This window comes from Cynoglossus semilaevis, chromosome 7, assembly GCF_000523025.1.
Source record: "Cynoglossus semilaevis isolate Cse_v1.0 chromosome 7, Cse_v1.0, whole genome shotgun sequence".
NCBI lineage: Eukaryota > Metazoa > Chordata > Actinopteri > Pleuronectiformes > Cynoglossidae > Cynoglossus > Cynoglossus semilaevis.
This window is the reverse complement of record NC_024313.1, coordinates 619,902-642,580: the sequence shown is the minus strand read 5'-3', so window position 1 is coordinate 642,580 and position 22,679 is coordinate 619,902. Positions and strand designations below refer to the sequence as shown.

Below are 22,679 nucleotides of genomic sequence, written 5' to 3'. Positions count from 1 at the left end.
ATGTTTTCCTCAATGTGGCGTAGGCCGGCATGTGAAGTCTGACGTAAATCAGTTGACATTTAATTGACCTACCAAGCACTTTTTTGATACAGACCAGGAAAGACATACAGGGTGTGTGCTGTTAGTGATTGCATATTTAGTGTGACATTTGAGCTGCTCCCCAGTAAGATACCAACCTCCTCCGAAACTTGTTGTGATCGTGTCGTTCATCACCGTCAGTGAAGAGGGACCATTTGTCTTTCAGTCCTTCACTTTTCCCACTCCCCTTTCTGTAACTCTTTGTATGACAATAGATGTCTTTTACGCCTGCTGTGATGCAGTGGCCTCTGCATTGAAGGCTGCCGAAATAGTTAAGCTGAAGTGTCTTTGCCGCCTGCGTGGTTCTTCTTTTGGCGAAGCAGTGCGTGCTGTGAAAATGCCGCCTATTCATCTGCTGGTCCTGTTTAGCACAGGCTACTTGGTTGCATTGGAGCCACGGCGTCGTTAAGTCAGAGAGAGGGCCCTTGTGGCAGTACACTGGCCTCTTTGTGACGCTCAATCCCGGGAATGTATGTTGTCCAATTTTGACACATCAGACCATTGTGGTACTAAACAACCATTGCCTGTGACATGATTAACAGTTGACCCATACCCACAAAAAGGATGGTCCTCTATGGGTGCCGTAAAGGGTGGTAATGGGGAGATTGGAGCAGATAAAAAAAGAAGAAGGCCAAATCGTGCAGCTATGAGCACATGCTAACAAGAGAGTTAATGAGCGGATACAGCTTCCTGTAGAAGCTAGCGTCATCCATCTTAACTGTCAGAGAGCTAGTCTGATTGATGGTTGAGCCCCCCCAAGGATTAGGATGAGTTAGCTGGGGTCTGACCATGACAGTTACTGTGAATTAAAGCCACCAGGCAACAACAGACCCAGTGGCGTGGCAGAAGACAGGAAGCTGCTGCACTTAGCATTTTAAAACCAAGAGTCAGGGGGTATTCATACACAATGACAGCCCGCTTGATTGATAAGATATAAAGTTAATTCACCAAATGGCTCCTGTTTCCGAACTGCTTCAGAGCGTAATTATGCAAATGATAGGTGTGCACAACATCCACAGGAGATCCAAATGGACTTAAATCAATCAAGACAGAAATAAGTTGATGGATGAGAGCTCACCCTGTGTCACTGCCAGTCTGATTACCGTGATCACTGCAGTCTTTCACAACTCAGGTTTTTTTCTGTTTGTTGTCTCGGCCTGGTCAGTAGCAGACAACCACAAGCATGTGTCGTTAGCTGCTCATGATGTTTCTGTTTATAGAGCTGACTGGGGTGCAGAATTGATCGCTCAGGGAAGTACTTGGGACATGAGATTTGGAGAATGTGAGGTATTTAGTGTGAGGCTGATTTATGGATTGACCTTTTCAGTAATTCTTCTCTCCTGTGAAAATTGTTCTGGGCCTTTGTATGTTTTAGTAAAAGTCGAATATAGTTTAAAGATCTCTAGAGTTTTGACTGTTGGCCAGACACAACACCCTTCGTATTTGATGTAGTATTGTATTTTTTTTTTTTTTACATGTTCAATACAAAACTCGGCAGATACGCTGAATACTGTTCACCTGTTCAATTTCAATGGATTTTCAGAAGTGTTGGGACGTAATTAATTTATAGCTTGGTAATTAATTAATCTCCATTAATTGTTTTTTTCATCGCCTAGCAATATTTGACAGAGTGCGCTGTTTTATCAGTATTGATTTTTCTTTGACAACTGAGTCAATGAACAGACTGACACCAACTTAACCAACAGAAAAGTCAGTTCTTTCATCGCTATCTATTGGATATATTTGACCTGTCTAACACTTTTCTTAGCTTTTATATCATAGAATATAACATTTTACATATAACAAAACGTAACAACAGCTTTCATCGCTATCTATTGGATATATTTTACCTGTCTAACACTTTTCTTAGCTATTATATCATAGCATATAACAAAACGTAACAACACCTTTTTGACTCCGAGCCCCTCCTGACTCCTGTATATTGTTGTAAGCAGTACCGTCGAAGCTAACGTTAGCGCAGGTGTCTGTGTTTGCACATGTTTTACATTGCGGTGATGTCATAGTTTTGAAGTGCTATAGAAAAGGTCTTTGTTGCTCTTTGTTGAACCTTCTCTCAACAAGTCAAGCAAGTCGCTCCCTCTTCTCACAGTGTTCCCTTTGTTTTTTTAATGTGCATTGACATTAATGTACCCTGTTCATTTTCTTCGGGCTTGGTGCGTTACTACCCCCTACAGCTTAGGAGTGCATATACATCGTTCTTACCTGATCACTGTACCAAAGAAAAGGGAAGAGAAAAGATTGTGATTTTTTTTTCACAAAAAAAAAAGGGGAGAGAAAAGGTTGTGATTTTTTTTTCTTTTTTTTGTCTCTTTAATTATTAATAAATAATATATTAAAGCCTTGCCAGCCCTAATTAAAACACTTTGCCTCAGCTTAATAATGACATCACATGACAGATTGGCTGTAATTAATGTAAGATTAAGTAGAGGTTGATTTTTGGAGCTGTAGACCATATAAGAACTAGATAGACAAAACTGTAATTACAAAAAAACATTTACTGGAGTGCTTATCAAAAGAATTAAGATGATGGACCTCTTAAAACCAATCATGTTTAGTCCTTGCTTTTTTATGTTTAAGCAAATGCTCAGAAAACTAATAGGCAGTAGGGAAATTATTAGGAATGGCTCAATACATCTTTTTTCATGTCCAATATAATTACTGTATCGTAGCGATTCTGACGCTACCGATACCAACCCGATATCTTCTTTTCACTTTCATGGAATGTCACGCAAAGTTAAGTTGAGCATTTCGACTTAGGTATTGGGTCGAACAGGTAAAGTTAAGTTGAGCATTTTGACTTAGGTATTAGGTCGAACAGGTTAGAGTTTTTTTTTTTTTTTTTCAATGTTCGATCCTAAAATTTGGACCAATATTGGACGAGACATTCCTAGTTATATTTGGGTGTAGCTACCTCTAAGATCAACCACTCAACCTAAAACAAATCAAAAAAAATATTCAATTGAAAATATATTCCAAATGATAGACCGGTGATTGGGAATGAGGTTGTCTCTTCAATCTGCTCATAAGACCCAGCAATTGACTTTTGCATGTAGTAATATCAGGCAGGTGGTAGAAATGTCCAATTTGATTAACTATTGTAGGAAGACAATCCATGTGGAGAAAACACCGTAGGGGACCAAGCTTAAAACAAACGTTTTTAAGTGATGCCTTGCAAATGCTGGCATCTTAATGTCACTGACCTAGTTCTCTTTTGTTTTAAACGAACACATACAAATATCTAATTTTAAACACAGAGCTCAACAATCTGTGTTTTTAAATGTTGCTTTCAGGTCAGGTCCTGGAATCTGTCCTGCCAGTTTAAATTTGAGACGCCACGATGCATCATATGAATAGACAGAATTGAAGAACTCATTGGTACTTCTCATACAAACAAAGCTATATGGTCAGTATACCAGGATGGGACTTTGCCCAGCCCTTAAAAAGAGAGACCTTACTGACTTAGAGTCAGATTGCATTATTTCCAAGGTGACATAAGGGTCCACATCAGCCTATGCATGAGGTCAGTGTATATTAACATCATTTACACATGGCTGCAAACCAGCGTAGCACCACAATAGAGGCCTGCCTGTTGTGTTTAGTAACTTGAGCACCCTGGCTGACAAGACACTGTCAAAAAGAAAGATGGATGATCGCAGCAGTTGACCCCTGAACGCGGTGGAGTCACCTCTCCGGCCCCCTCCTTTTCTTTGCCTGACAAAGGAAGCCTCCCAACAGTGCAGTAGCAATTGCACTAACAGGTTTGGAAGTTCTCTCTGATCCTCTCCTCACACACACACACACACACACACACACACACCTCCTGCAATTCCCAGGTTTTGTTCTTTTTAGATAACCAAGCTACGGCACAGGTCTTTTTTAGGTAATGTATAGCTTCAGAAGGACAATGCCAATGGTGCTCTGTTTTATGTACTTGTGGCATGAGGCCAAAAGTTTTTTTTTTTTGTTTTTTGTTTTACTAAGATCTTGCCAGCAACAGAAATGGCAGTAGGGCTTTCTGTCAGTGGAGCCGCAATCTGGGCTTGTCTAAAAACATGTTCTACTACTGTACTTCAATCTGCTTTTAAGATGAAAAATCAATAACTTATTACATAACCTCACACATTTTCCCCATTGAAGCAGAGGAAAGAGATCTAAGAATGCTCTCAGATGGCTGTGCTACAAGGAGCCCTGATGTTACTTTCAGAATTAAGTAGAATTCTTGACTCCCTGATTGATTAATGGTCAAAAAGTTGTCAGAATTCTTTCAAAACCATGAATACAAGTAGAAATACATTCCTCAGAATATCTGTTTTTAGTGTGAATATGCAGTCATAAGTGGCCAAGTGGCCTGTCGTTCGGGCAGGATCACATGGTGCAGGGCCCACAGCAGCAACAAGCATCGGGTTTACTAGTGTTTAACCCCTTAGGTCACAACTTGGGACCAAAGAAAGCCGCGAAGGCTTTCAAGAGTTGGGCTCGTCAGGGGAAGAGTTTAGTGAAATCTGAAAGGATGACATAATGCCTAGATGCTGACTGGAGCCGGTCAATGTGCCAATTTCGCTTCAGCTTCAGGGGTCAACGGATAAGCAAGACATTTAAAGTCCGTCCTTTCATCCTTAGAATGCGGAGTCCCCGCTTCATCTAATATGCCTTTTTGGCCATCTCATCCGAGTTCCGTCTGCTCGGTTGGCTTTGAAGCACACCTCTCCTGTTTTCTCATGAGTTAAATACTCTAAACAGAAGACGATTAGGCAGGGGGCATTTTCCATGTCACTGAAAATATACTTCACAATGTTCACTCTGCGTGATGAAGTGCAACAACCTCCTAGTGCACAGGTTTAAGATCTACCCCAGGACGATTGAGTAAGTTGCTATAAATTCGTTCTGACGTAATGAGTTAAATCCTTAAAATACCCTTAATTTTCCACCTACAAATCCATGCTGTAAATCAGCAGGAGAACTAAAATGTTTTTTGGGTGGCCCCCTTTTTTTTTTCTTTTTTTGCTTTTTTTTGCTTTCGCGTGAATGCAGCAGAAGCAGTTGTCTTTTGTGAGATCATGTTACCCCCTCCCTAGATCGCCGCAATACATGATCGAGTGAAATGGTTTTGACCCGATAATCCAAAAAATAACAGTTGGATACAAATGTAGCTGTAAAGCTAGCACTGCAACAAATTTGCGTAAAATCCCATAAACCCAAATAGTCTGTCTTTTAATACTGACACTGAAATTTGTGGCACTAAGCCTAAAGCCCATTACGTCTTGCTAAAATGAAAATAAATCAACAGAGGTCATGAGCACATACTTTTAGCTACTTTAAAAAGGAACTTATGAATAATAATAAAATATCAACGGTGCACTACGGATTGAGCTATCTTTGCACAAATCGCAATAGATTTATTTAGTGTATATAGGTAGGTTTATTTCAAACGATATATATAGTACATTACTACTGCCCCTATTAATAATAAACAAATGGTACATCATGTTTTGTGATTTGTAGGCAATTAAGCATTCAGCAATTTGCTGTTAGACTTCCACTTAAGAGGTTTAACTCGCTGAACTGGCTGTAGTTTTTGCCTCCAGCTCAACAGCAGGAGCATTGGCCCAAACCACAGTATAACTTAATCAGTGCAAGCCTTTGATCTTTGCTGTGTGCTGCCAAGCAGGCATTTCCTTCAGGTTTTCACTGCTTAGATGGCAAAGCCGCACACCCTCCACCATATTGTAAGGGAATGCTAATCTCGTCTTTGTTTCTCATGGAAAGCTACTTATCTCCCTCCCGAACGCGGAACCCTACCTGAATGGGCCGGTTGTCTTTATGCGAGGAGTGCAGCACCACCAGCCAGACAAGTCATTCCATATGTGTTGAGGAAGGCTCTGTGTCAGTACTGTTTAAACGTGTGTTTCGGTTGTCTCCTGTAGCTTTGCCGAGACCGTATTCCGAGATTCTTTTCCCTCCATCTGTCCTCAAGCCTGGTTTCTGAATGAGCTGGAACAGAATTGAGAAACCGGTCAAGTGGTCGAAAAACAAAATGTGTTTAAATATGACGTTGAGAAGGTGTTAAACTAACACAAATGCTAAACATGCTAATTCTGTTTCCAAACACTGCGGTAAGCCTAAGAAGTTAAGACGTTTTCAACTTTTTTTGTGTCCACTCACCACCCGCAAGATGAGATTAACCAAGCTGTCCTTTGGCTTTTCCGAACATAAGAAATATACACACACGGCCAGAATATTTTTTTTTTTCCCAGGTCTGCCTGCCTGTGTTGCCCTGAAATTACTCACAAGATGCACTGCCTTTTACCTAGCGGAGAAAGAGACCACAGGCTTTCACCCGCAAGATGAGATTAACCAAGCTGTCCTTTGGCTTTTCCGAACATAAGAAATATACACACACGGCCAGAATATTTTTTTTTTTCCCAGGTCTGCCTGCCTGTGTTGCCCTGAAATTACTCACAAGATGCACTGCCTTTTACCTAGCGGAGAAAGAGACCACAGGCTTTATTCCATCAAAAAAAAAAAAAAAAAAAAAGGCAATAGAGCTATACTTCAGCATGCAAAAAATGTCAGTAAACACAGCCTGATAAATGTCCACAGCAGACCCTATTTATTGAGGCAAAGAACATAAGTCACATCTAATAAAAGCAACACACACACACACACACACACAGGCCTGAGGCAACATTAATGCATAAGAAATAAGCTCAGCGTAAGCTATTGACATCCTTCTTTATAATCATAACACATGGTCATGGTCCTAATCGTATGCCCTGAAAGTAAAACTGAGGAGCACGACAGAGGAGTCTGGTTTTTAAATAGTATTTCATGGTTGTCTGAACATCCAACTAGACACAGGGCATCTCGGAATAGCTGACAGAGAACGTTTATGGCAATGTTTATGCCGGATTTCAGTGTAATAGAAGTGAGCAGAAATGTATAGGGGAGAACATTTGTTTGTGTGTTTGTGTGTGGGGGGTTGTTTGCTTTTTTGTAACCCAGCAAAAACTATTGATTCTTGGTCATCTTCCCTCCGGTCCTGTCACGTAAATCAAAGTTTTGCAGATCGATGATTTTTTTAAAAACGGGTTAGAGTATACGTTTTTTTGTGGTTCCAATGTTTGGGCGGGGGTGGGGAGGGGGGTCAGTTTGACCTGTTTCATAATTTATACGTAGACCCACTTAAAGGCCCCCTACCACTTTAGTGCTCCACAACGCACATTCCCAAATTAGCACATCTAGCGGACAAGTGAAAGCTCTTAGGGCCCATGGAGTTGTAACGGCCTGGAGCAATTGTCCTCTGTGCATGATGGCTAATCCAGCCTTGCATCTAGAAAGTCTGGGAAAAAAAATTGGATGATATAGCCCAGGTTTTATTCGGCATCTGTTTGCTCAAAGGTTTGGGAAAATTCAGGAGTTTTGTTGCCGGTATTTAAAAAAAAACCCATTTGACTCTACTACAGTTGCTACCAAGTCTGTGTCATGAGTAATCACTACCTGACTGTCGGTAGCAGGAAACACCTTTGACGTAGAGCAACAGGAGTTTTTCGGGAACAAGAAAATAAACTGTTTTCTTTATCAAGTTCGACCTGTTTCACCTGGCAATCATCAGCAACTGGGCCAGCATGTTGGTTCTGTCGGCTGCTCTCCTCCCCTGTAGCTCTTTTATCACTGTAATGGGGCGGTATCTCCGGCCTGCTCTGCCACTGCTCTGCACTCTTTAGCACTCATTCTTTCCACATCTATCCTGACACATAGGCGGAGTGAACACATAATCAGGTTGTGTGGAAAGGGGAGTTGGACGTTTGGGGGTCCCTCCCATGATGTGTGCTGTCATGGCTCATCATGGGGGGGACTGTGGAGACATGAATGCCTGCACTAGTTGCTATCACTCCAGCTCCCTGCAAAAGCTAGACTAGGAATCTCCCACATTCCATCACCACAGCTCACTTTAAACCCCCCCCCCCTCCCCACCTTCGTCCATGGTAATATTGAGACAGATGGAGAGAAACTCAATATCCCAGCTGCCCTGCTTGGACACGCCAGGCCTTTCCGTGCCGAATAGTAACAAGGAGTTTAATCTCCATTGGATTTGTTGTTGCTAGCACGAACGCAGGGACAACAATTTCCCAGCTTTGTAGGGACAGGTAGTCCTAGGAAAAGAGTCTTAAAACCTCTATCAATTTTTTTTTGGGCAGGGGGCAGTGGTGGCTTAGTGGCTAAGGAAACAGACATGGGTCCAGAAGGGTGCAGGTTCGAATCCACCAGCTGGCAAGTTACCACTGAGGTGCTCTTAGAGCTGCCCACTGTTCACGTTGGTGATGGGTTAAAAGCAGAGGTCACATTTGGTTGTGTGGTGTGTCACAATGACAAGGAGTTCACTTTCCTTCCACTTTCCTTTAGAAAACGAAAGGAAATTGCTGTTCTTAAACTGCCATGAATCCAACTGGCCATGCTTTCATTTTGCAAATTGAACATACAGTACGTACTTTTGAGACTAGCACGTTAGTTCAAAACATAGAGACAAGTAAAGGGAACGTATTATTACTGCTATTTTCACATTTCATGTCTGATGATGAAAATTAAAAAACAAAACAAAATATATAAATAAAAATGATAAAATAATATGCCCAAAGCTCAGTTTTCGGATTTTCCAAAATAGGAGCTGACACGAGGGGTGATCACTTACTGTTTTGTCAAGGAAGTAATATGGGACTGCTGCTTTTGCTTCTTCTCTCTGCATCCCTCACCCATGACTCATGACTCTGGCGAAGCCTGAGAGAGAGAGAGACTGGATGTAATTTCAGAATCCCAAAAAAGCACTTGGCTGCGTGGAAGGGAAAATAAAACAAAATTTAAAGACAAAATTACAGAAACCTGTAATTTTTTTTTTGCTTTTCCCCATGCGTGAATTATTGTACACATGTATCTGCATATCATGAGAAAACATCTCTGAGGAACCGTGTACATCCGATCATCTCTAAACCCCCCCCCCAGTCTAAAGTCCTCTTCTTTCTCAGACTCCTCTCTTTCTCTGGAAGTGCTGACTGCGGCTCGAATGTGCTTAAACACTGCAAGGGAAATTACAGATGCTGGTTCTGTAGCCTTCCGAGGAGCTTGCAATGCAGGTCTTTTTTTTCTTTCTTCGTCTTTCTTGGTTTTCTTCTTTCTCATTTCTCACCCTCCGCACACTTTTTCTGAGAAGTGACTCATTCCTCGTAAAGGGCCGGCTGTTTTGTCTACGTCTGAGCTTTGTTAACTGCCCCCACGTCAACAAGCACCAACCATTAGTCGCTCGTTATCTGTCCCTGAAGAAGACCAGACCTACACAAATTGGCTATTTTTTTTCCTATCACACTTGCACACTTCTTTTGAAATGTAATTACACATCGGACAGTGCGTCCGCTTGTCGAAGTCAGTGCCGGGTTTTTAGAGAGTCTCTGTTTTTATTTTTTTTTTTGCGATGTTTGAACATGTTTTGTGTGTCATTGTGCGCCAGTGAGGTGTCAGTCGCTTTGTCAGTAAAAAAAGGCTACTGGATAAACAGACTCAAGGTAATTGCTTTGTAGATATTTCCAGTCAAAGGAAAGTGTTAGTACAGGCACTGGCGACAAAGAACCTCTCAGTCGCTATCAATCCCATCTCAGGCTGAGAATGTCTTTTATCCGCATCTGCTGCCAGAGTAGGGAACTTGCCAGCAGGAAATCTGTGCAAGTGTGTTGCTGGGACAAGCATGCCGAGGCCTAGGGAGACCGTGTTTGTACTTGTCACTCAGTGCACTGGCAGTGGTGGGGAGTGCTGCAGAAAAACACTGAGGTGCCCGTTTCATACAGGCATTTGATTTTTGAGGCCTCGTTTACTGCCTTGTTGCTTCTGTAAACATTTCTGCATGCCTGACCCAGTCGGACATGCTCAATGAATACACATGCATTGAGTGTCTCAAAAGAAAATGACTCCATATTTGTATTTTTTTTTTCAACACGGATGCAGAAAATGTTCAACGCGATTAAGTAGGACCGTTGCGTTGCCGTTGTGAAGTATCTGGTACTCGTATTATGCGGAGTGCCAGATACTTCAGTACAGTACAGATTATAAACAAGCAGCTCGAGCACCAGTGCTAAGGAAATTTGAACTAAATCACATAGGACGTGAAGTAAAACAGGCAGTTCGGATAAATACATTTCCATGCAACAAACCAACAACAGCTGCTCTTTCTGTAGTGAAGCTGTTGCTTTATGTGGATTTCTTTCTAGTATGTCAAGAAATGTATTTAATGCATTGCACATGCGATTTACAATATATTCAAATGTAACACGTTCTTTTTGGTCTAGCTTTTAGTAAACATTTTTTCATGCTCAAAAAACCCCCTAAAATATGACTAAAATTGTTAAAATTTTCTTCAGAAATAATAATATAATAAAAAACAAGTCAAAGACCACACAAATACTGTATCTGTACTGTATTTCAGGCCAGCCAGGGGGCGTCAAAGTGAGCTGTGGTGATGGAATGTGGGAGATTCCTAGTCCTATAAGCCGCTCCAACAAAAAAAAAACATAATGAAAAAAAAAAACATAATGAAGAAGAAAAAAACATATATAATGCGATCCGGCGTATAAGTCGCACCAGTGCCCTCTAGCGGCTGTCAGTGTGAACATAACGAACGTGAAATTATATATGTTAATAGCAGTTGCACCTGAGTATAAGTCGCAAACCCAGCCAAAGGATGGAAAAAAGTGCGAAAATTTGGTAGTTGGCAAAAATTTGGTTTCAGCAAAAAATAATTTCCAATTGCTACAAAACTCTCCAAAATGATACAAATGCATTACATTTTCAATTGGAATCTGTTAAAAATGTAAGAGAAATCACAATTACGCATTTCGAATAGTGCTTACGATAAATCATTTAAAGTACAGCTGCTCTTAACAGACAAAATTCAAGTTTTCAGTACTTAATTTTTGTGAACTAAAGACCCCATAATTGTGTCGAATTCTCTCTTGTTAATGTCCATTGAAAGTCAATTCTCCGTTGTCAACTCACATTGGCAAAACGGAGTGGTCCAGTGGTTCTCTAGTGGTCCAGAAATAAATCGACTTTGTACGTAAGTATCTAAATTCGATGGAACATAATTTGAGAGTCAGACAAACTTTTTTTTAACATTTCTTTATTCCACTTTATAAATTCTGAGGGTTGCTGGAGCAGAAGGGCTAAAGTTAGCTCGGGTCCTGCTGGGCTTTCCCATATTTGCACAGTGGCCGCCTAACAGATGAGCTCTCAGAAGCCCACAGGCAAAAACTTGCTGGCTTACAGGAACTTTTAAAGAGTTCAGTGTAGTTGAAGAAAAGCTGTGTCGATAATCTTTAACCTCCTGGACACAACACTTCATTGTCATTATCAGTTCCTATGGGGTGGTAATGTTTACCTGACTGTCAGATATGGGGAGAAGACTTGGTTTACGTGGAACTTTATCACTCATTGGAATTCTAACAATGAAATAAGTAATAGATCCCACTGCATGTGTTGATCTGGAGGACAATCGATATGTGCTTTAGGAAAACACTTTTCTTTTGGTTTGAAATGAAAAAGGTCTTGAAACAGCGATAGATGAAGGATGTCAGGACTTTTTTGTAGCTGAAATTGTAATATTCTGAACAGTGTCTTTCTTTGTATACTGATCTGTCGGAGAGAAAAAAGGAAAATCTGCTCGTCATTCCTGACCTGTCACATGAGGTGGTGACCGAAAGAAAAAAAAAAAAACTTTAAAGAGAAAAATGAAACATTAGAAGGAAATAAATGAGAGTGTTACTTGTTGTACTCAAGTACTCACTGTTGACTAGTTGACTATAAAGCTAAAACAGGAACACTCACCTCAACTCAACTACTTGTCCTTAGGAAGATCGAGGGTTGCCCCGATACCATTTTATTCCAAACCGTTCCAATTTCCAGTATTCTCAGTTGTGTACTCCTTGATACCGAGTATCACTACTTATTGTTCTTAAGGTTAGGTTTCAGTAACTATGCAACAAACTCCAGCATTATGTATGTGACACAGCTGTCTGGGAAATGAGGTTATGTGCAGCGCGTAGGTGTGAGCTCAACCCAAATCACAGTGAAATAAACCAAGCAGTAAAACGCTTACAGCCAGTTTTATGTACTTTCCTCTCATTAACTGAAGGTAACGGGGAAACAAGTCATTATGTCTCAAACGGAAACATCTTTAAACTAACGCTTTGCATATAAGGTTAATAATAATATCAAAAAAAAATTAAGAATCAACATAAATACAAATCGATTTTTTTTGCATAGTTAACACAGCTAGCTGAACAGAAAGTGTGTGGAGCTTTAACACTGTCATCACATTTTATTTGTGACCCTACAACAAAAACGGACCAGTACACAGATGTTTGAGGTGAAAGGTCGTTATGGAGTACCCGATCCCCGAATTGGCACGTTTTACTTATAAGAATTAGCATTTGAATAAACTATGAAGTCTGATAATGATACTAGTGATAATGATATGGGTATTGGTGCATTCCTAATATAAACATTCTCTCTAGATTCACAGTGTTTTTCTTGCAAACATGCCGTCTTTGTATATTGTCTCATGCATGTCTCTTAAAAAACACACTGAGCGTGTAAGTAGGCGTTTACAAGTCTATCGGTGTTTCTTGATTAGACTCACGGGGTATTGTGTACGTTCTCGGTCAAAGGTTAAACCTCTGCAATCATGCCGGCACATCTGTGCGCGTTCGCTAGGTACACTTAACGCGTCACAAGGACAAACAACGTCCCTTCCCAGAGACGAGAGTTACAATCTCTCGACCCGAACCCAAGGTTTTCATCAGAATGAACACATCCTCGTTATTTTTCTCTCAAAGTGTGTGCTTGCACTTTATCACCGAGTAATCACAACGGCGTGGTGCCGCTTTCAAGCCTCGGCTTGCTTGATGGGGGGGGAGGGCGGGGGGCAGGCTCATCCGGAATACTGCCTGCTCCTCGATGCGAAAGGCCCCGGTTTGTTCTGTCATGCCCTCATCATCACGAGAAAACACGAAGCGTAGCGGCTACCTCTTCAAAATGTGTTTGCACAAGATGAGCATCGCCCGCAGATATGCAGTGATGAGCTGTAACTTGCAGGCGTGGCAGGTGTTAGTACCAAGTTGTTGACTGAATGAAAAATCACTGTTTGAGTTGCGGTAGTCCGAAGTTGAATTGATTGAAAACTGTAGAGAAAAACTCCATCGTTATACCATTTTGCTTTTAAAAGGATTTTGAAGATTCTCTCTTGTGGACTTGAGCCAAACACGAGTTGATTTCATTGTTATATTTATCTTTTTAAAACAACATCTGATAATTATCAGGAACAAAATGATAGACTTTCCAAATTTAGAGACTTTTTCTTGTAAGAAAAAACCCAGATATTTAGCATTAAACGTCTCTAGTTATTGAGAAACGTGCTTTTGTGGCAATTTACATTTTCCCCCTTGTTTCTTTCTTCCTTCTTCCTGCCTTCCTCGTTTCCTCCCCTTCTCCTTCTTTATCTCACTGAAACAGCATGTGGTCGCGGCTTCTACAAGTCCTCCTCCCAGGACCTGCAGTGTTCCCGCTGTCCGGCGCACAGCTACAACGACCGCGAGGGCTCCTGGCGCTGCGATTGCGAGGACGGCTACTACCGAGCGCTCTCCGACCCTCCGTCTGTGGCCTGCACACGTAAGTCCACCGACGCCGTTGCGAGGGAAAACACTGTGCAGACCCTCTCGTTCCAGTCTCAACTTAAACAGTAACACATGCAAAGATGAAAAACACACACTGTCTTGTCCCTGAGGCCAGTCCTGCTCGCTGGGTCTGCAGTGGTCTCATGAGTCTGAAAGCCTGAACGAGGCGCCGTGGGCGGCGGCGGCGGCCCATGCGGGCAGCACCCTGTGTCTTCATTTGTCCTGGCTGTTGTAACAGCCCCTGTGACAGCCGTTGATGGCTCATTTACACAGACCAATTGAGGCGGTCTGGAGCTTATATGCTTTTTAAATTCATACACTCTCGCACACACGCACACACACTTATATAATAAATGAATACGGCTAAATATGAGCTGTTGCTGGATTCATAAATCCTGGTTTTGTTGCTGTTTTCAACATTTGTCAACAAATTGGAATTCACCCGAGTCAAATCACAGTGACTGGTAGTGATGGGCGATACCAGGATACGATACTTTTTTGGCGACTTTTTTGGATACCGATACCTATATTGATACTTTTTTCTTTGTTACACAATAATTGGCGACTTTTTTGGATACCGATACCTGTATTGATACTTTTTTTTGTTTTTTTACACAATAGAACTTATACTCGCTATTTAAGAAATTTAACATGGCTTTTTATTAGCTACATATTAGCCATAACAAATTACTTTATTGGACTTGACCACATGGGGTCACTGCTCTGAATGGATGAGGTCATTTTTACTTTACAGAGGGGTGGGAGTTGAAGCACAAAAGCTTGTATGTAGTAAGTCGAGCCTAAAAGATGTGAAAGCGACACATTTTAGCATGAGTACTTTGTCTAATCAATATTCTGTCGATGCTCATGCGAGTGTCAATATATCAATACCACGTTAGTGTCGACAGAGTCAATAATCCCGTCACTTGTGATTAGCACTCCGCTTATCTGCAGGTAAACAGCACACCTTAATATGATGTCAGCTTTTCATTCGTTTTTCTTTTGTTCTGTGCGATAATGTATCATGACAACTCTCGAACGTGTCTACACTAGCTACTGCCTGTCAGGTGCTTCTGTTCCTCTGCTTAAAATTCACACTACTTTTTTTTTTCCCACTAAGAGAATGACTTCAGAGTCAACACTGCAAACACAACCGAACACATGCGGACAAATCAGCGATTCTGGTTTACACCCTAAATTGTTTGTCATTTGCGGCTGTCGGAATGTCGAGCGCCGTCTCTGTCTCGTTCTCCATGTTCTGCTCTGTATCCTCAGTGCGTTTTTGCCATCGTGTGTGTGTGTGTGATTAAACATGAATGAATATTGGTGCAATTGACATACGTTAAAAACAACAAAATATATTCATATATGAATTGATTACAAATCATAAGTAAAAATAGAAATGGAATACCAATCCTGACTACTAATACTAAGGTGAAAAAAAACAACAGACAAGTTTATTAAACTATAGTATGTTTTGCAATATACTGAAATATACTGACTGTATTTATATATTTATAATCTTGAATAATTAAAAAAAATTATATTTAGTTTAGTTGGAAAAGTTACTACACTTTAGTAGAATGCAAATGGTGACAAACAATGTTAAAACATAAATATAAATATATAAATGCTAACATAAAATATAAGCATTTCTGGTCTTTTTCTAGATCTAGGTCAAATACGTCCTGCCTGTATTTGAAGCCCCTCGAAAAATGAACTGGCACTAACATGAGAGGGGGAAAAAAGCGCTGCTTTACGATTAAGTATATACTAAATATAAACGAAATTACCTTGTCATACATAACGCGATACACCCGTGCCATTCACACTCCAAATGCATATAAAGCTGCTGCCCTTTTTTGTCTGCTTCTACCGACTTTTGTTTAAATTACTACAGAGGTGTGTCATAAACTTTCCCTCATTATTATGCCACAATAATGCCACGGCTTATTTGACATTTACACAGCCTTGACAAATGTTTCCTTCCGGCCCTGATATTACCTCTTGAGCTGACAAACAGGCAGGAAAGGTTCACTGTTCTTCAGTTAGGTTGTTAACATGGAACGCTGAGAAATTACGGGGGTGAAAGCGCTGCATTGAACAGGCGTCGGGGTGGGGTGGGGGAGCGGGGGGCGGGAGACGGAAAACAAAAGTGCAGGTTAAGGTAACAAAGAGCCCCTCTGACTACTGGGTTATGTTTGTATTCCAAACGTTGTCTATCACCCATCAGCATTTATCAGCTCCTGTCATGTCGAGAGCTGGTGTTGCTGCTCACACTCCCTGGGGGTTTTCGAGGGGGGCTTGGTTTAAGGAGGAGTGGTGACTGATCTGTGTTAAGTGATGATGACAAATTTGTTTGCAAATATGTCCAACTCAAAGGCATAACTTCCAAAAATGATAGGTGCTCAGTGCTTATTTCTGCCTTTTTGGTTGTTTGTTTGTTTTCAACTGACACTGTCAGAACCTGTTTGCAAAAAAACAAAAAAAAAAAACAAAAACACATCAGTGTTAATCAAGTAAAAAATTAAACCTGATTAATGACAGGGTAGCTGTTGATTAATAGTGATTCGATTAATTAATCTTTAATTAGTATATGCAATAATCATTGATTAATCAATATAAAATAAGTTAACAATCCTAAATGTTTTTTTTCTCGTGTTTCTGGAACAGAAAAATAAATTTGTAAATTCTGAATTTAGATTTAGTTATTAATATGGAAAATTGTGCAAGAGTTCTACTTCAGCTACCTAGAGTTGAAGTTGGACTTCATTGCATCGTATTGGTTGGCTTGTAGCACACCGAGGGTTGTTTTCAGACTTCGAAACCTTGGTCGAAGTCCTCAACAATCTCAGTCTCACAATCTGTTCGGCAAACGTGTCAGTCCTCTTGTCAGCTGTAGACAGAGTTTCTGTCCAGCGTTTATTGAGGCGAGACTGACGCAAGTTGGGTTTATAACCTGAAGTCGAAGGCTCCACAGACGAATGCGGGGTTTTGAGGTGATATTTTAGGCTCCTCCGGCATGCAGGCTGTCGTTACTGAGGCGGTAATGTCCCTGTTTACAACATGTCATGCAAAGCTGAGTTAAGCATGCCAACTTAGGTATGGGATTGGACAGGCTATAGTTTTTTTTTTGTTTGTTTTTTTGTTGATGTTTGAACCAATTTTGAGTCTCGGATCGAGATATTTCTACTTTCACCACATTTCAAGTTGGGTTTATAACCTGAAGTCGAAGTCTCCACAGACGAATGTGGGGTTTTGAGGTGATAGTTTAGGCTCCTCCGGCATGCAGGCTGCCATTACTGAGGCGATAATGTCCCTGTTTACAACATCGCATTCCGACTTATGTATCGGATCGGACAGGCTATAGTTTCTTTTTTTTTGTTTTGATGTTTGATGCTTCTATTTCAACCAATTCTGAGTCTCAGATTGAGATATTTCTACTTTTTACCAATTTTTTTCCGTTCCGAGGTCAGATTCATCTGCTCAACATAATTCGATTTATCATAGGACATTTCTGTTGGTCACTTTACTTGGCCGGTTGGCTAACAACATATAACATTTTATGCTAAAAAAATAAGGCCCTCACACACCACTTACCCCAAAGAACTGGAAACTATTCAATCAACGTTCTGCTTTGTCCTCTGACTGTCCGCCTTTTCAACTGGGGTGTACAATTGACAAGCCCTTATGTTATAGCTAAATATGTATTTTACATAGATTGCAATGCAACTTCCTGTACGTGCATTCCATCCTAAGTTGAGGATAAAGTCAGTGTGATTGATAGCTGGTATCATTTTCTTTTCAATGTTTTCTTCTTTATTTTTTTTTTAACCTCATTCTGAGCAAGAAGAGAGAGTAATTGAGTATGAGTGTGTACTGCCTGAACAAATAGGTTGATTGACAGATGTTTTAAAAAAAAGGGTTTGTAACAGCACTATATTGGAAGCCTTATCAAAACAATGAGAATGATCCCCGCCACACAGAGATTAATACATGTCTTTGAGGATTTGGGAGGAAATGAGATGAAGATGTAATGTAGAGACATGAAAAGCCAAATCCTCGTTGAATAAAGATGACTGAAAATGTTACCGGGAGTTTTTAAAATACATTGTTTCCCTAGTGATATGTGCTGAAAAGAGGACACGGAGGAAGCGAACAAAGAAAAAAATAAAAATGCTTTTGTCTGCTGAACGTTGGTGTTCACTATTCAAATGCAAAAATTGTGAGAGAATTGGACATACAGGCAAAGCTACGAGGACACATGTTCGCCAGGGTTAGGGTGCAGAGTTGGAGTTGTTGACAGGCTCGGGAGTGGTCATCAATCATGTGACAGCTGTAAGCAGCGCTGGTGCAAGTGACAGGCTGAAAGGAGCAGTTGTCCCCTCCTCCCACATTTGTGTGGTGTGAACCCCCTCCTTCAGAATGTGCCGCAGCAACAAGTCGATATCTGTCAGGAGGTCCATTCTGACCGGGGAAAATCTCCAAATTAAAGGAAGTAAACGAACTGCATGTAGTCATTAATGGAATCTTCCATCTTCCAAGAATCAAAACAAAGTAAGATCGGTCATTGTTCTCGTCTTACGGGAGAAAGATTGATGGTTTGATATTTGGTCTTTTTGCCAGGATGTCATGGGTATTTATTTTTTGGGGGGATGTCTGTACGAAACCTTTTCCACTAATTTTGTTAATACTAGAACAAAAACATGCACAAACAGTATTTCACCTCGTTAAAATTTTCAACAGAGCTAATGTTTTCTTAACCGCCAAGTGCATTTCAAATATCGCACAAATATCGGTTTCATTAGTTCTTGGCTCAGAAATCTCTTCATCACATTTCCTCTGCTTTCCCCTCAGTAAAGAATTACAGCGATACTGACATAGTGTGGGCCTAATGTGGGAGATTTGTTGGACTGAAGTGGCCCGCGGGCCAGTGGTTGATTATTTTTGAATATATATATATATATTTTTTTTTCATTTTACCCATTGAACAATTCTTGAAGCAGTCTTACAAATATTTAACAACTTCACAATTTTACTACCATAACATTTATTTTGCAAAATGTAGTCTTGTCAGTATTTAGCTATTAAAAAAAAAAAAGTTTTGTGGTTGAGACATTCTCTGAAGTTTATCATCAATGCCTAAGACGTAAGTGCTGCGCATGACTGTCAGGGTGAGATGTGTTTACGACAGCAAGGGAATGTCTGGCATTCCCAATCGGAGGGATCTTTAGGAGGCAGGATGTGCCCACTTATTGTTCCAGAATTTACAGGAGCTCTTCCAGCTACAAGTACGTCTTTTCCTCGGACTTCCCTTGAAAAATTCAGAACAAGTAGTTCTCCAGATAAGTTGAGGAAATTGGCCACAGAACTTTTTAGTGACCCTTTTGTGTTAGACGACTGGCAGTATGCCGATCAAAGAAAATTTGCAAATTTACTCATGATAAGTATTTAAAATCGATATTTGTCTCAACTCAACTATTGTAAAATAATTTATCTATCTATCTATCTATCTATCTATCTATCTATCTATCTATCTATCTATCTATCTATCTATCTATCTATCTATCTATCTATCTATCTATCTATCTAATCTAGCTAGCTTGCTAGCTAATAATCGGAAATGGCATTAAGAAGTTTTGGGTTTTATCATGTAAGACAAATAAGATTCCATGTTGTTCTAAAATATAAAGAGCCCCATTATTGGTTTATTTACCAACTGTATAGTGAGTGTACAAAAAACCTATATCCCTGTTGCTGTACAGATGTGCAGGCTGAAAATAATGTGTATTTCTCAAAATAAATAATGCGGCTACCCAGGAGTTCTGACCTCCAGACTTTGTCACGACATAATCACGGGCATCTCAGGTTGAAACAGGTTTTCTGGACCGGGTTCACCAACAGCGCGACCTTGGGCAGGATTCACGAGTAAACAATCTCTGCAGTAGAGTATAATGTAAATGCAAATCGACTTCTTGGTCCATGTCAAGATAAGCAACACTAAAATGTACAAATCATGTTGTCCTTTTAAATAATGTAAAGATAGCACCTTAAAGAGAAAAATGTTTAAAAACCCAGTTGATGCTTTGAGACATTGAGGCAGATAGATTTTTTTTTTTTTTTTAATTTCCTTTACTTATACCATCTCACAAACTCCGTAGACACATGGCCTGAAATAGAATTTCCGATTCATTTTTGTGTCTTATGGGTGCAGCATATCCAATATTGAATCCATTGCTGTGTCAAAGTAGAAATTCTGGTCATCATGACAATGGCGGGTGGCAATTGGGAGTTGGTGTAAGAAAAAAAAAAAGAAAAAAAATTCCTCTTTAAGCTTCTCTCCCCTTCAGCTTCAAACTAGACTCTGCTGAGGCCACATCATTAGAGGCTAGGTCATGGGGGCACAACACACATTTGTAGGGTGAGGATTACCTCACGGGTGATTTGAATACCACTCACCCCTACCACCCCTCTCCCCACAGTTATCCCAATTAGAGCGCAGGCGGCTAATAGGCTGTGGAAGGTTAAGGCAGCGCTGGGTACATCTCAAGGCCGATAAGCACCAGATTCTTCTCTCCTAAGCTTGGATTTAGTCAATGCCTACAACTCGTAGTGGAGACGGGCTTTGAGTAATGACCTAAATACGATCTGTTACCACACCAATGTGTCCTATATGATGGATATTTTTTTTTTCCCTGAGAATTCAGCTTTTTCTTTCGTTTTCACAAACAAATGCTAGGTGTTGAGATGCTATTTTAGGCTCCTGCTGTGTGTGTATATAACAATGTAAGTATTGACGTGTATCGTTTTAGACCAGTATTTTTCCAATAGTGGTTCGGGCCCCCTTGGAGTTGCACGGTGAGGTGCCGGGGAGGCGTGAGGAATAATGGAATATGGCACGCTGGACATAAGTGTACCACTGCTGTAATGCTTGAATAATAACAAGTCTCCTGTCACTAGGTGGCAGCAACTCATACAGCGATTTGTATAGATAAAAAAATACGTGTTATTAGGTTCTCAACAGTGTTTCAATTCGCAGTGTTGTAGGTCGGAGGATGGGGCGTGAAAACACTTCTGTCCCCAAGGGGGGGCATAACAGAAAATAATTGAGAACCACTGTATAACCACTGAATGGACGGTAGAAATATTAGATATACAGAGTGCGTAATTTTGCCAATGCGTTATAAAACGCTAGATTTGTATCAGATTTATCGTCAAAAATTAAGTAACTCGATTAACATGTTAATTTCAACTGCCATAATTTTAACCCTCCGCTTGTTTTTCGCATTTGGTACCCACCTAGCACCCTCGCAATGGGTTTAAATTGTATCCCAGAATCAGAGTATGAGGAAAAGTTGTTACAAGCCGTGCAGACATATTATCAGCCACCGGGTCGCCCTGACCCGAAGAACAACACAAACTTTTTTATGTCTGCTACCGATACTGAAACTTGTGTATCGTGATACCGACATCGATCCAGTACCTTCTTTCCTACTCCAGCATGTAGGCTGCTGTTGCTGAGGTAATAGTGTCCCTTGTTAAGCTATATTATGCAGAAATATATATATGTATATTTTAACATAGATTTAGTTGTGTGTTAGATGTTGGGGTGTCGTACATCTGCTTCAAAGAAACTTCACATTTTGCAAATTTTTTTTAGGTATACATGCGTGGTAATGGAATACCATTGCACTAAGCCTCGCTGCCACTGTAACTCTGTGCTTGGTTACAGTGGCGGTGTTTGAAGGGGGAGTGATTGAGATGTTTCAGGCTGTGGGAGCTGGCGGGCCTAATCCGTGAAATGAAACCAGAGTGGGAGGAGGAGTGAGAGCGGAGATAAGACAAGAGTACTGGTGGGGTTGTGAGCAGTTATAAAAGAAGAGGGGGCAGACTAGCCCTTGAGCAATAAGGATGAGCAGACAGACAGAGGGACAGGCAGACAGCGGAATGTTCTGGATGCATAGCTTATCTTCGCTGCAGGTGAATTGGGGGCAGGGGGAGTTTTGTATTCCGAGGTTCAGACAGAGGCTTGTCAAAGAAACAGAGACACTAAAGCAGGGGGAGAGAAACACAACACAAGAGCGAAGGCCTCAGTACATGCTTTAAAGAGGCTGAGGTAAATGATGCGTCATTTTGGTTTGAAGGAAAAAAAAAAGTGCGTGTGTAACTTTGACAAGCAAGACCCACTTGTGGCTAGCTAGGTTTGTTTTTTTTTTTTCGTCCAGAGATTTCTGTCCTTGCCTTCGTCTCTCTTTAAAGCTCTGCCAGAACGTCCCGTTTCTTTGACGCTATGTATTTAAACTCTCCGCCTTTTTTGGAGCGTTATTCTCCAGTGAAAATATCTTTTCATGTTGTTCTTCTTCTTTAGGTCACTTTCGGATGCAACCTCCCCACTCCCCCAAAAAAATGTCGAATGTGGTTCGCACGTTGCAAAACAAAAATGTCCTGTGTATACAATTTAATACGGTTTAAAGCAAAGTCGAACTAAATACAAAGGCCCGCGCTCTTTACCGCGATGGGATGGTCACGGTCAAGCCTTTAAAATACTTCTAGACCCAGCGAGGCTCGAGGCTGAATTGCATCAGTGTTTGCACTTTAAAAGGTTGACCATGACCGTACCATTACTTTAAAGACATTTTAATAGTTCGAAGACTAGCGCAGTTTTCCTTGACAATGTTTTCACATGTTTCACATCAAAGAGTCGCTGTTTCCAATCTGGTGCGATCCAGAGAGGCTTTGCATTTTAAGGTAGGCGCGTGACATTGAATAATATTCGGTTCGATCAGCGTTTCGTATCTGCTGCCATTTTTCGTAACACCAGCCGAAGTGAGCAAAAGCAGTCGAAGCATGAACTTTTCTTTTTTTAAT

General features: G+C 40.7%; 1 protein-coding gene across 1 annotated transcript in view; it reads left to right on the top strand.

The window, feature by feature from the left end:
- The window catches only part of epha7 (eph receptor A7), an 84,998-nt gene that overhangs the window by 5,776 nt on the left and 56,543 nt on the right, over nucleotides 1-22,679 (top strand). The window contains 1 exon segment of the mRNA XM_025056823.1: nucleotides 13,651-13,806. Coding sequence (XP_024912591.1) covers nucleotides 13,651-13,806 — 156 coding nt within the window.